The 13061-nt window shown below is 46.6% G+C and overlaps 1 protein-coding gene across 8 annotated transcripts in view; it reads right to left on the bottom strand.

The window, feature by feature from the left end:
- Positions 1–8435: 8435 nt before the first annotated feature.
- The window catches only part of PUM2 (pumilio RNA binding family member 2), a 63991-nt gene continuing 59365 nt past the window's right edge, over positions 8436–13061 (bottom strand). For all 8 annotated transcript variants that reach the window (XM_052688130.1, XM_052688147.1, XM_052688139.1 and 5 more), the window contains one exon: positions 8436–11430. In XM_052688130.1, coding sequence (XP_052544090.1) covers positions 11299–11430 — 132 coding nt within the window. In that variant the 3' untranslated portion in view covers positions 8436–11298. The remainder of the gene's footprint in view (positions 11431–13061) is intronic.

Here is a 13061-nt window from a genome sequence, read left to right as displayed (position 1 = left end):
GCTAATTGCAGCCTGGCAAAGGCTGGTTTGGCTGTGCTGGAAGCGCATGGCCATGAGGGCTGCCTCCAGGAGCTGCTTGGATGTGCTGGCGGGGCCCGGCAACATATGGATCTCATGTGAGTGTGTGTGTTCAGAAAGACGGCAGATCAAATGTTTCTGTGGTACTGCTTGCTGGATTTGCTAGAAAACATTTAAAGCTTGCTCGGGATGTTCTGGTCAGGATCTGTGAATGGGGAAGGGGGAAGAACAATGATGTGTTTGGGAGCCAAGTGTTTGCTGTGACATTCCCGTGCCCTCTGCTTGATCATTGAAGCATGCTAAGTATTGTGGTTTCAGTCAAAAGAGCTCCATGCTGAAAAGCCAGATGAGACTTGTATGGAAAGGCGCTTCTTGGCAGCTCCACGCTCGGGGGATGATGCGAGCTGGTTGCCTCTGCCCAGTACAGTGGGGCTGTGGGGATTTCCCAGCATTGGATCAAGGGCTTCCAGCAGTGCAGCCCAATTGAACTCGCCCTCCCCGGGGACGAGGGGTTGGTTTGAACTGTGTCCTGCCATGGAAAGAGGGGGATGTGTCCAGCCCGCTGCTTCCGCCACCACCTCAGGCGTGGGGCAAGCAGGAATGGCGGCTGTTGCTGTTGGGCAGCCGCCACCATTCTTCGCAGCGCTCTGCATCATCCCTTTTGCCCCGTGGATGTGTCAAACAGCAAGCAGAGCTGCCTGCCTGGCTTTTCAGGTGCCAGACCCTCCCACAGCAGCATGTGAGGCTGTGGCTGCTGTCACCCTGTGTCCTCTGCTCCCTCACATGTGCCCACCAGCAGCTGTGGGCCTGCGGAGCAGATGACTGTCTCCTCCTTGGCTGAAGTCTGCTGCTGTGTCTCTTTAGATGGGTTATGAATGGAGTGTGACCGCGTGGACTTGGGTTAGGAGAAGCTGAGCTCTACACCAAGGGCTGTGTTGTACCTATGGCTTCAAGCTGGTAGACTCACACGTCACGTCTCTGTGACTTCTGCCATAGACAAACTTGTTTGAGGATGTCACAGCCTGACAACTTGGGATGAAGAAGGAGAGTAGATTCCCTTACACATGGTGGGAGGTTAGAATGTATGCAGAGTGGTGTTGTCCTCAGTGCACAGGCAGCTGCCTCTCCCCTGGGGTTGTGGAGCTGACAGCTTGCCACTAATGGGTGCTGTCTCTCGTTGGCCTCCCTGCTGCTGATTGACAGTTTCTCTGTTGCTGCTTTTGTACCAGAGAAAAAACTTTTTATTTTTTTTCCACTACTGGGTAGCTCAGTTAACCTCTTCATGCGTTCCACTTCTCTCAGCTATAATATATAGATAAGACCTTGAATGAAAGCCTTGAATCCATTGTCCTTGACACTGGACAGAAGGTAGACACACGGCACTAAGGATATGCTAAATGCATCCAGATGGAGTCTTTGTTGGAATGGGGTGGAAGATGGGTCTGAAGCAAGTGGTGGTGGCTGGTAAGGGCTTGGAGCGCTGTCACTGCAGTTCCCTTTTGTGTCTGAGCTTTTCCTGTGGATGATGGTGCCTTAGAACAGTGTGCTGGCAATGAGACATTAGGAGCCTGAAGTCTGGGGATGGAAGAAGGATTTGTGTCCTGAAAGCACCAGGGGGAGACGAGGGCAATGTGGCTGGTAGTCCTGCAGGGACCAGGAGGATCTGAGTTTTATTCCTTCTACCCTGCTGTTTCTCTGCTCTTTCCAATTTAAGCCCATCTGGCCAGCGCTGCTGTTAGCCATGGCTCACAACATCTTTCTAGCTCCCTGCAATAACAAAAGAGCAATCCGCCCATTTAATAAATCAATTTGGAATGCAAGAACAAGTCTGCAGAGGAAACAGCCTGCACTTTCAACCTTGTGTTACCAAAACTTGTCCCTGATGCGCAGCATTTTCATCCAGCCGCCGTGCTGGCTGCTTTCTGGGAGCCCAGGCACTGTGGTCCCACTTCCCAAGCCCGTTGCTTGTTCTTCAGGATGATGGTGCCAGCTGTGCTTACCTCTGTTCTGCCTCCTCTGATGCCTTGGTGAGTTTTGTGTGGCTGTCAATTTGCTCCAACATAGAAATAACTGATTCTGACCCTTTTAAATGCCAGTGGTAGTTTGCAGCCAGATCATGTGAAGCCACCCAGCGTGCTTGCACGGTGATATCTGATTGTGCTTGTTCTGTCCGGCCTTCTTTGCAGTGAGTCAGAGAGCTGTGAGCAGCTCCATCCGCCTCCCACCTTTCACTGCCAGGAAGTGAGAGCAAAGCCGTGCACCCCGAGGCAGGCAGCACAGAGCTGCCCAGGGCTTCTTTCTCCCCCATGTAACGCTCTAACAGAAGCAAAGGGATGGCATTGCTTATTTGGACAAGAAGCCTTCTTGCAAAAACTATTTCATTTTTTTTTTTTTTTTTCCCAGCTTGAACAATGCAATGTTTAGTTGTCCAAGTGTCAGGGTAGCTGCCTTATAGAAATCAGCTGAGTCCCCTTGGCTGCCTCTCCCAAAAATATGTTGGCTTCTTTTCTTCTCCTCCATCCCCTTTCCTTATGTCCTGCTAACTACAAGTTGTAGGTGGACACTGAAAATGATCTATCAGCATGTCTGTGCCACCAGCCAAACACTTCTCTTCCAAGCTGAGCTTCCTTTGGCAAAATCCCAATTGGCGGTTGCATGCTACTATTGTGATAGTTTTCATAAGCAGCTGTAACAAAACCAGCTGCCTTTCTGTAACGCTGTGTGTGAGGGTCTGGAGCCTGCATTTTCGTTACTCGGAGTCTCAGGATGGCATTTTGGGGGCAGGTGCATGACAGTCTGCAGAGGGGCTCCCCATTTGGCTGCAGTTAGGTGGCTGCTGCCCACAAACAGGCTCTCCCTTGGTGAGGCCCTTTAGGGACGCGGTTCGGTGGGCATGGACAAGCATGGGGATGGGCTGGCGGCTGGACTCCATGCTCTTAGAGGTCTTTTCCAACCTTAATGATTCTATGGTGTGCTGTTCTTTTGGCTGGTGCTTTCACTGTTCAGCTGTCTTGGCACAGCAGTCTCAGGGCTCGCGGCCTACACAGGCATTTCTCAGAGCACCCACCTGAATAACCACTTTTTAAAACTTACTATTCTTTGCCCAGGGAGCCTCCTTAATCTCTCCTGCATTTCTGTGACTCACTCACCTCTGTGGTTAGCTCAGGGCAACTCACCACTCACCTGCAGTGACTAACACTGGCCTGCCATGTGTGATCCCTCAGCCTCTGTGACCCCAAATAATTTGAACACATAATGAGGTTTGCCCTGGCAAGAGAGCACAAGAAAGATGTGGTGGAGCTGTTGGAGTGGGTCCAGAGGAGGGCCATGAAGATGATCAGAGGGCTGGAGCACCTCCTCTGTGAGGAAAGGCTGGGGGAGCTGGGCTTGTTCAGCTTGGAGAAGGCTCTGGGGAGACCTCATTGCTGCCTTCCAGGTCTTAAAGGGAGCTTATAAACAGGAGGAAGAGTGACTTTGTACACAGTCTTATAGTGAAAGGAAAAGGGGGAATGGCTTTAAACTAAAAGTGAGGAAATTTAGATTTGATTAGATGTTCAGGGGAAACTTTTAACTCCAAGGGTGGTGAAGCTGTGCTTGTCCCATCTGTGGAGGCGTTCAAGGCCAGGTTGGATGGGGCCACGGGCAGCCTGAGCTGGCAGCCTGTGACACAGGTTGGAACGGGATGGACTTCGAGGTCCATTGCAAGCCAACCATTCTGTGATTCTGTGAAAATGAGCACAGAGAAGAAGCCATCATTCACAGCCCCTGCCATCCTGCAGAGGAGAGATGTGATTCTTAATGCCTTTTTAGTGCCTTGATGACTGCTGTGAGAATACAAAAGACACGTATGGTTGTAATCCTACAGCCACTTCTGGCAGCACCACAGAGAGCCATTATCTGCCTGAGAGAGGTGTGGGTTTCAGGTGGAATGAGGTACTTAATCTCTTATCAAAGGACTCCTGTATTTCCTCTGTGTATTCCTTTTTACTGTCTTGGTTTGTCACAGAGGCTGCTGGGTGCATAAAACTCACATAAAACTTTAGTGCAGGTTCTCCCCATGAGATGTTTCTGACCGTAGCAATTGTACCACGTGCTGTGGAAGGAAGCTATCAGCATTCGCATGAACCAGTGCAGTTCTGCTTGTTAAAAAGTTCCAGATTAAGGACAAAGACTTTTAACCAAAATGCAGCAGTACTCAGTCCTTAGAAACACATTCATGATACTCTCATGCTGTCACTGGCAGACAGGCTTGGCTCAGGTGTTTCTGCTGTAGAGGGAATGTGAGTAAGCACACAGAGCTGCAGGAGTTCTGCCAGAGCAGGTTTAGCACTCCTCTGGATGCTTAAGAGACGTGGTCCTGGAAGGAGCACATGCTGTAGCAGAGCAGTTACCAAGAGAAGGATTAGGCTGCAGCGTCGTAACTACCTGCTAGACAACATGTGCAGCACTGGGAAAAATACTGATCTTTTTGTTTTTTCTTTTTCAGTAAGCTGGTGTGATCTGGAGCCCATCCTTGCTGAGGATCTCTGAGGAATGCTGCTCCTGGGCCAGCATCAGTGTTTTTAATTTACGCCAGCTATCCGTCGTGACTGTGCCGTGAATTTGGTGATGTAACGTACAGGTTTTCTTCCTGATTAGCTAAAAGGATGCATCTTGCTTTAATTATCATCCTTCATTTAGCATTTTGAGGCCGCTCGCACATTTCCGCAGATACCGGCTGTCCCGGAGCTGTGTGCAGTCACTCCTCTGCCACATCCCTGCAGGCAGTACCAGTGTCTCAGCCCTCACTGTCATAGCATTGATTCACCCATCGGTTCCCCACCCATCCTGTCTCTTCCTCCAACCTGGACCTTCTCACGCATTCAAGAGGCAACGCCTTTGCCCAGCTTCTGTTGTAACCTCACCTGGGAGCGGGCTCGGGACTGTGGTACCCCAGCCCTGGGTGGCATCGTGCTCCTGTGCCACAAGGATGAGCTGTGTTGGCAAGGCCCGTTGACAGCTCTGCTCGGGTTGTCTGTCAGCAAGTGCTCCTGGTGATTGACCATCACTGTGGGAACAGCTGCCCAGGTGGCAGGCAGGGCATACAGCCAGGTGGAGAGCAGGGCCAAGGGGAGTATAGAGGGGGTGGGAAGGACTGGATGAAAGGAGAGAGGGGTTCGGGCTGGATATCAGGAAAAGGTTCTGCTCCAGAGGGTGGTGGGCATGGAACAGGCTGCCCAGGGCAGTGCAGACAGCCTCGAGGTGTGTGCAACTAGGAGCTGGACTTGATGATCTTTATGAGTCCGTTCCAGCCCAGGATGTTCTATGATTCTATGAAACAAGGGGAACAAAGGCTGTAATTCTGCCTGGGCAGTGGGGTGGGGTTCTGCAACACTGTCCTACTTATTTATCTGTGGATTTTTGTCTTTGCTTTAAGCTTTGCATGGCACGTGTGTGTGCTGCCTGCCCAACTCTGAGTAGTGCTTTGTCACGAACACAGATATTTTAATTGCATTTTTTCCTCTTTCTGTATGTTTGAATTATTTTTAGTTGACTGTGGTATTAGCTATACTGCCCAGGGAGGCCTGGAGTGAAGGTTTTGCTGTGCCTTTTTATTACTTTTTAAATATATCAGTGGGTTCCCAGAATGCTCCTCCTCTCCCTCTCCCCTCTGCTCAGTATTCATAATCAAGAGCCATTATGGTTGTTTATTAGATGGTGGTTACAGCAGTTTTCAGTATGCATATGGGGATGTTTATGTTTTGTCTCTCCACTTCTCATCCCATCCTGACTGCAGAATAAAGCTGTTTTCACTCCCACCCCTCTGGGCCCACCTCTACCTTTCTTTTCTCTCCCTCCTCTTTTTAACTTCTGATCTATGAAGAACTGCTCATTGATTTCAGGCTGCGGGGTGACCTCATTGCAGCCTATCAATACCTGAAGGGAACCTACACCCAGGAGGGGAGTAAACTCTTCAGAAGGGCTGACAACAGCAGGACTAGGGGAAATGGATCCAAGTTGAAGGATGAAAGATTTAGGTTGGATGTTAGGGGGAAGTTCTTTACAAGGAGAGTGGTTAGGCCCTGGAACGGGCTGCCCAGGGAGGTTGTGGATGCCCCGTCCTTGGACGTGTTCAGGGCCAGGTTGGACGGGGTCCTGGGCAACCTGATCTGAATGTGTGTGTTTGGTGGCAACAGGGCCTCTTCCCAGTGCATGTGTCTGCCTGGAAGTGTCCACACCTAAACAGAAATGACTTAACTGGGATGGCTTCCCCAGAGCCTTGTTGATAGTGCTGCTGTGTGACCCTATGTTCCTATCTACGGGGACAGCAAGAGCTGTGCAGCACCCAAGAAACATGCAGTGAGTGACCTTTAAGGCCCCCACCAGATCTCCAGGCTTTTGGTTGCCCGAATGTCCAAAGATGATGGGCAGGGCTGGGTAAGAGTCTCTTTCCCAACAGGATCCAAGCTTGTGGTGCTCCCAAAGTGGGATGAATAATCAAACCCCACACTCTCAGGAGGCACATGACATTTCAAGGAAATAGGAGACGTCATGTGAAACCCGGAGTACTTAAGATAGTCGCTTTTCAAACAAAAAAGGCTTTTTAAGAGTTGAATGAGATCAGTGTGTAGCCTGGATCTGACAAGAGGAAACTCTGCTCCTTTCATCCCAGCTCTCCGTGCAGAAGTGGGAAATTGGTTCTGTGGTTGGCACTGAGTTTGTCCTCTGCTCTTCAGCTCAGTTCAGCCCTCTGTAACCCTTGCTTAACAAGTGACTGCTCTGAATGCTCTATCAGCCTCTGGAAGCCAGCTTGTATGCAAAGGGCTTCAACAGCCACATCAAAACTGAGCCCTACACAGAAAACAGCAAATCCTTGCTCAGGACTTCTGGCACCAGCACACGCTCACCTGAATGCTCTCCTGGACTGATCCTGTGCAAGGGGGCACTGGGTACACTTTCTGATGCTGTACTGCAGCTCTGATAGAGGAAAGGGGATAAGGATTATCTGTGTGAGCCTGCCCTGTGATCAGCAGCCAAGCAGCAAGTCCTCAACAGCCTCCGCACCTGAGCACTGCTGTGCCAGGGAAGAATGGTCTCTTCTTGTCCCCCTTGGGCTTGGCTGGGACAAGCATGGCAACCGAGCTGGGAAAGGGCTGTGGTGCTGCCAGGAAATCTGAACCCTCTGGGCAGGTCTGGAGCTGAAATGAAGCTGGTTAGGGCCTCCAGAACTACTAACACTGGTGAAAGCATGTACATTATACTCACATTGGTTCTTCCTCACAAACTGAAGATCTTTAGAGACCAGTCTCCTTCCAACATTTCAGCTGCAACATAAAAAGCCTCAAGGAGCATTTCCAGTATGGCAATGATGGGAGCACGCCGCTCCCAAGATCTGTTTTACATGAACTGAGTCTGGGAGAATCAAGGTGGAGACAAGGATCTCAGGAGCAGAACCTGCCCACTCCCACCTGCATGCTCGGCAGTCATGCTCCGTCTTGCGCTGCTTGTGATGCAACGAATGGCTCAAGCTGTGCTACAAGCTCAGCCCAAACTCGGGAGCAGAAAATGAACCTGCCCAACTCCTTGTGGTTAGGACATACTCCTGTGAAGTGAGAAAGGTGGGTTTGAAACCCCGAGGCTGATAAAAGGAAACTAATTCAGTCATCTTATTTGCAGGTGAATTCCCTAACTGCAGAGCTAGCATGCAAAGGAGCAGGCTGCATCCAAAGGGCTGGAGGAGGAAATGCTCCTGCCCCATAGATCAGCCTGATCAGCACGCTGCCACAACCAGTCACAAGGAAAACTGCCTGTTCTTTAGAGTGGAGGTAAGAGAGATTATCTGCCTCTTAACTGCCATCAGCACTCAAGAACATCGAGGCATTCCGGCCTCAAAAACTTCAAGGATCCGTGCACTGCACTGAAATAGTAGATCTAGCAGTCTGTGATGGAAGTAGTATGATGGCTGCTCTGTCCTAAAGGCACCACTTCAGAGGACTGGTTTAAAACCACCAAGCGAACCCATTCCGCTGCAGTTAGACCCCTTCACTCCCCACCTTAAGCCACGATTGGTCCTTTGAAAAAAATCCTGGGCAGTAACTAAAGATTGTGCATCCAGTAACGACAGAGCAGCCAACAATCAGAGCCTTCCCAAATGCTCAAGAACTCACCGCGCTTCCACTGGTGTACGAAATACCATGAAGCTGTAGCCTTACCCAGCCCTCGGTAACACTTTTTGTAGGATGTTGTGAAGGCTCTGCAGCTCAGAACTGACCTCTGGAAATGTAATGATCTCATAGCGGGTTCTCAAATAATTGGCTGACTCTCATCCGATCGCAGAAACAGAATGGAGTGCCTGTGCAAAGTTTCCAAGCAGACAAGTCACATAACTGAGAACAAAAAGATTGGCTGCTTTCCTAGAGGAAAAACACAAGACCAGATGTATTTCACACAGTGTTATTAACACATTTTCATTTTGATTTTTACAATATATACACGTGAACATTACATTATTTAATACGAGCCGCCTGGAGTCAAACCTAATCAAACTGGTCCATGAACAGTCTGTATCAAATAGCGGTACTTTAGCAAAGAAAGAAGTCTAGTGGTTCTACCCAAAGCCTAAAAGAGCTGAAAGGAAACCCAGTGATTTTCACGTTCCTGGATAATAGTTTGTGCAAAATGGTAATTCAGGAGAGCAAGTGGAAGATTATTTTCAAGGTACTGAAAGCTCTAAGGATGACAGTTACAGGACTGATTAACTTCAACTATGGCATGAGTGCTACAGGGACAAAGTACTCAGACATCACCAGTTTCTGCCTGGACATTCCCAAAAGCCTGATTTAACGTCTCACATGTCAGAGACAATGTCAGATAATGACAGACAGTTTGTACACAGGATAAAAATACTCACTGAGGAGAATTAATGCGTTCAAGTAAGTTGCTCAAGTGCCATCCTTTGTGTGACTACGGGAAAGCTCTGGCTCCAATGGCAGGGCCTGTAGCTCTTGAAAGGAATGTTGTGAACTGCCATTCAAAAACTGCTTAGCAATTAAAGATGAGGTTATTAACAGTAACTCGGCCCCCTACATCACCTGATGCAGGCATTAAGTGACAGATGCAGACACTAACGTTAGGCCAGAACACGCTTTCCCGTCTGCTTATTCATGATTTAAACACTACCACTAAAACAAAAAAGGTAGCAACTCAGATGTATGCTTTCAAAAGACTCACGTAAACCTTACACCAAGAGTAATACAACAGAATTCCTTACACGAGTTTATACCACCGCCACTTTCTTTCCTCATATCAGAGCCCTACAGCTGCAGCCTTTTATTTATCAATGCTCAACACTGCTTTCCATCCATCCTGGTGATCACAACTTCCGCTCATGCCCTCCGAATGAATGTTTAACACAAAATACTTACTTCAACAACATACAAAGCACTTTCTTTATCTTTCAGAAACTGAATATACAAAGCTTTTTTTTTTTTTTTTTCTTTTTTTTCCAAAATATTTCCATAGGCAAAGGATTAAAAAGGATTTTAATTATACACATATGGTCACAACTCTGCCTTAAAAAGATCATTGGGAAATGTACATAAGGCCGCTTGTAAATGTACATCATCTCATGTTACTGTTACAATGTCGTATGTCCAGAGAAAAAAATTGACAGTATCATACATATTTGCTTTACGCTGGGAGAAGGCTATTCAAAAATACAGTACTCTTCTGTACAAAAAAATCATGCCACATTTATTAAGATGGAAGAAGCATTGGTTTCTGCGATAACCAAAGTTTTCAGTCCACTTCTTTCTCACTACGCTTATTATCCCAACTTAAAATTTGAACAGATTGATTTCCCCAAGTGTCCATATGAACAGAACCAACAGCTATGTTGTAAACAAAACATAATGTTTCTCACAATAGTTAAAAAAAAAAGCCGGTTCGTATTTCTGAAACCATATAAAGATAGAATTTAAAAAAATCACTCTTAATTTGCTGAAATAAATTTACATTATACAACACTATATGCCAGGGGAAGAAAGGGGGACGGGGATATGAATATACACTAAAATGCAAATTTTTGTCCCAAAAAAGGGTAAAACAAATTACATTTACAGCATGAAGGTTTACAAATGTACATCTGTACAACCAAGGTAAGCGTCACTACTAAATTAGCAAGGCTTGTAATAAACATCAAAACGAGATTTGTTTTCAAACTGTAAACTTACACCTATTAACTACACGTATACAATGCATATATTTATAGGAAGCAAAAAAGCTATCTGGATATTTAATCAATCATGCTTAAATGTTGAGCTATCGAGTTTACTTTTCAGTGGCCCCTCTTCTCTTCATCAATACCTAGTTTTTTCTTTTTTTTTTTTTGCATCTACAGTGAGAAAGCAAAACAAATGCTCAATGCTTTCAAATCCTTACAATTCTATATGCAAAATAAAAAAATACAAATCTCTACTCTTCCTGCGTTGTAAAACTGACTGTAAAGTTAATACAGGGTTCACTCCTCTTCCAACAGCGTGCTCTGCTGAGTGGATGCACCGCCACCACTCGATCCCTCTACCTTGTACAACAATTAAATATAGAAGTATATACAGCACTGTTGTTTTCAACACATCGCTAGAGAAAACCTAAGGGCACTAATTAAAAAAAGAAATAACTGTCCACACGAGTGGTGAAAATTGTCCTTTCAGGTTCCCGTGGTTTTGTTATTCTCTGCTTTCATTTGCTGTGCCCTGCTCGTTATTTGATAGCACTTTGTGAACCACCAAAACACAACTTAACTTTTCGACATGTTAAATAATGTTTATGCAGCTGATCAATTTTAATCTGGTATAAAAGACTTCACACGAAAGGGAAAAATAAGGATCAATTCTATATACAACTCTATAAATCCGTTGTGCTATGATGTTGGGTAGACCTACCAGATTGCAAGCCAGTGTATTAAAAGAATACTGTACTTTTTCCCTTTAAAAACTATTTCAGTGACTTTACAAGGTAAAAATTTACAAAATATGTGACAGCTATTTTGATACAATTACATCATATACAGGCATTCTGTGCTTTGCCAGCCATCCAATCTGATAGGTCTCCTGATCAGGGCTGGAGATTTTTTTATTTTTATTTTTTATAATTCACTCCCCAAAAATATACAAAAGAATAAAAATTTTACAAATGGATGAACAAAGTCAATAAATAGATTTAAAAAAATCAGAACATTTATAGTTAAGTTGTACGTTTTGATCATTCACAATAAAATTCTTCCATTTCCTTTCCTGCCTTTTACAGCATCCCATTTGGTGGTCCACCAATTGGCCCCAGATCAGCACTGTTCTTCAGGTAATACTTTTCCAGCTTGGCCAGAATGTGTTTGCCGTAGGTGTATTTGCGCAGAGTTGTGATGTGGGGTCGAATCTGTAGGAAGAAACTCGTTACTTTTTCCTTGCAAATTGCAAGTGCAGTCACTACACTTGTGAACCATTATATTCAAAAAACAAACAAGCAGCAGCCTATCGATTCACATCTATGGGAGCTTCTTGGAAAGATGTAAAGTGGGTGATGTTGAATCACCAAGCAGCTGATGTACCTCTCATATTGTAAGTATTCAGTTGATGACTCCACTTTTGCTTTCAGATTTCGGGTCATGGATTTCTTCAACATCAACAAATGACTGAAGAAGCCAACAAAACATTATACTATGTGATGTAAACACAACAGACAATACTAGCAGTGCTATCCTAACACGTCACCTAATCCAGTGGCAGGTGAGGCTGGGCTGTCCAGCAATCACAGAATGGCCTGAGTTGATAAGGACCACAGTGATCATCTGGTTCCAACTCCCTGCTGTGTGCAGGGTCGCCAACCAGCAGACCAGGCTGCCCAGAGCCACATCCAGCCTGGCCTTGGATGCCTCCAGGGATGGGGCATCCACAGCCTCCTTGGGCAACCTGTTCCAGTGCCTCACCACCCTCTGTGTGAAAAACTTCCCCCCAATATCTAACCTAAACCTCCCTGTCTCAGTTTAAGACCATTCCCCCTTGTCCTATCACTGTTCACCCTCATAAACAGCCATTCCCCCTCCTGTTTATACACTCCCTTCAAGTACTGGAAGGCTGCAATGAGGTCTCCCTGGAGCCTTCTCTTCTCCAAGCTAAACAAGCCCAGTTCCCTCAACCTTTCCTCACAGGAGAGGTGCTTCAGCCCTCTGATCATCTCAGTGCCCTCCTCTGGACCCACTCCAAGAGCTCCACGTCCTTCCTGTACTGGGGGCCCCAGATCTGGACTCAGTGCTGCAGATGGGGCCTCACAAGAGCTGAGTAGAGGTGGACGATCACCTCCCTCTCCCTGCTGGCCACCCCTTTTTTCATGCAGCCCAGAACACAGCTGGCCTTCCCGGCTGCAGGCACACACTGCTGGCTCATGTCCAGCTTCTCGTCTACCAGGACCCCCAAGTCCTTCTCTGCAGGGCTGCTCCCAAGGAGTTCTTCTAAGCAGCTGGGGACAGAGCAGTGCAGGGAAACAGCACAATGGAGAACCACCCCGAAAAATGAGCTTTCCCATGGGAGCAGCCTGCTGAGCTTGCAGGTGGAAAAGGGTGGCAGCTTGTTTTGTGGGAGTGCCCTGTCAGCAAAGGGGAAGCAGAACTCCTGCAGGAATATACCCTGTGTTAAACAGCCTAAAGCTAATGAGGCATTTTTGTTCCTCCCAGGACAATTTGTAACTAGAAAATGTGCCCAAATGTTAGGAATTATGAGGATTGTCTTTGGATTCTTTTTTTTTTGCTGGGGCAGAGAGAGGTGGGATAGGATGACAACTGCAGAGCTTTTTGTTACCAGCAACAAGAGAGACCTGTATTTCTTCTGCTATGCCAATACAAGTGACAAATACTATTGATTTTTTTCAGTTTAAAATTATTTTCACAGAAAAGCTGACATAAAGAGAAGATACAAAATTCATCTTTGAAGACTATTCTTCTCAGAGACCTAAATATGTTACGCCCCATTAAGTACCCCTGAATTTAATGTCTATGCACTAAGTTCTTGATC

Source organism: Tympanuchus pallidicinctus, unplaced genomic scaffold (assembly GCF_026119805.1).
Source record: "Tympanuchus pallidicinctus isolate F22 unplaced genomic scaffold, pur_lepc_1.0 scaffold1, whole genome shotgun sequence".
Classification (NCBI taxonomy): domain Eukaryota; kingdom Metazoa; phylum Chordata; class Aves; order Galliformes; family Phasianidae; genus Tympanuchus; species Tympanuchus pallidicinctus.
This window is presented reverse-complemented; position numbering and strand designations above follow the sequence as displayed.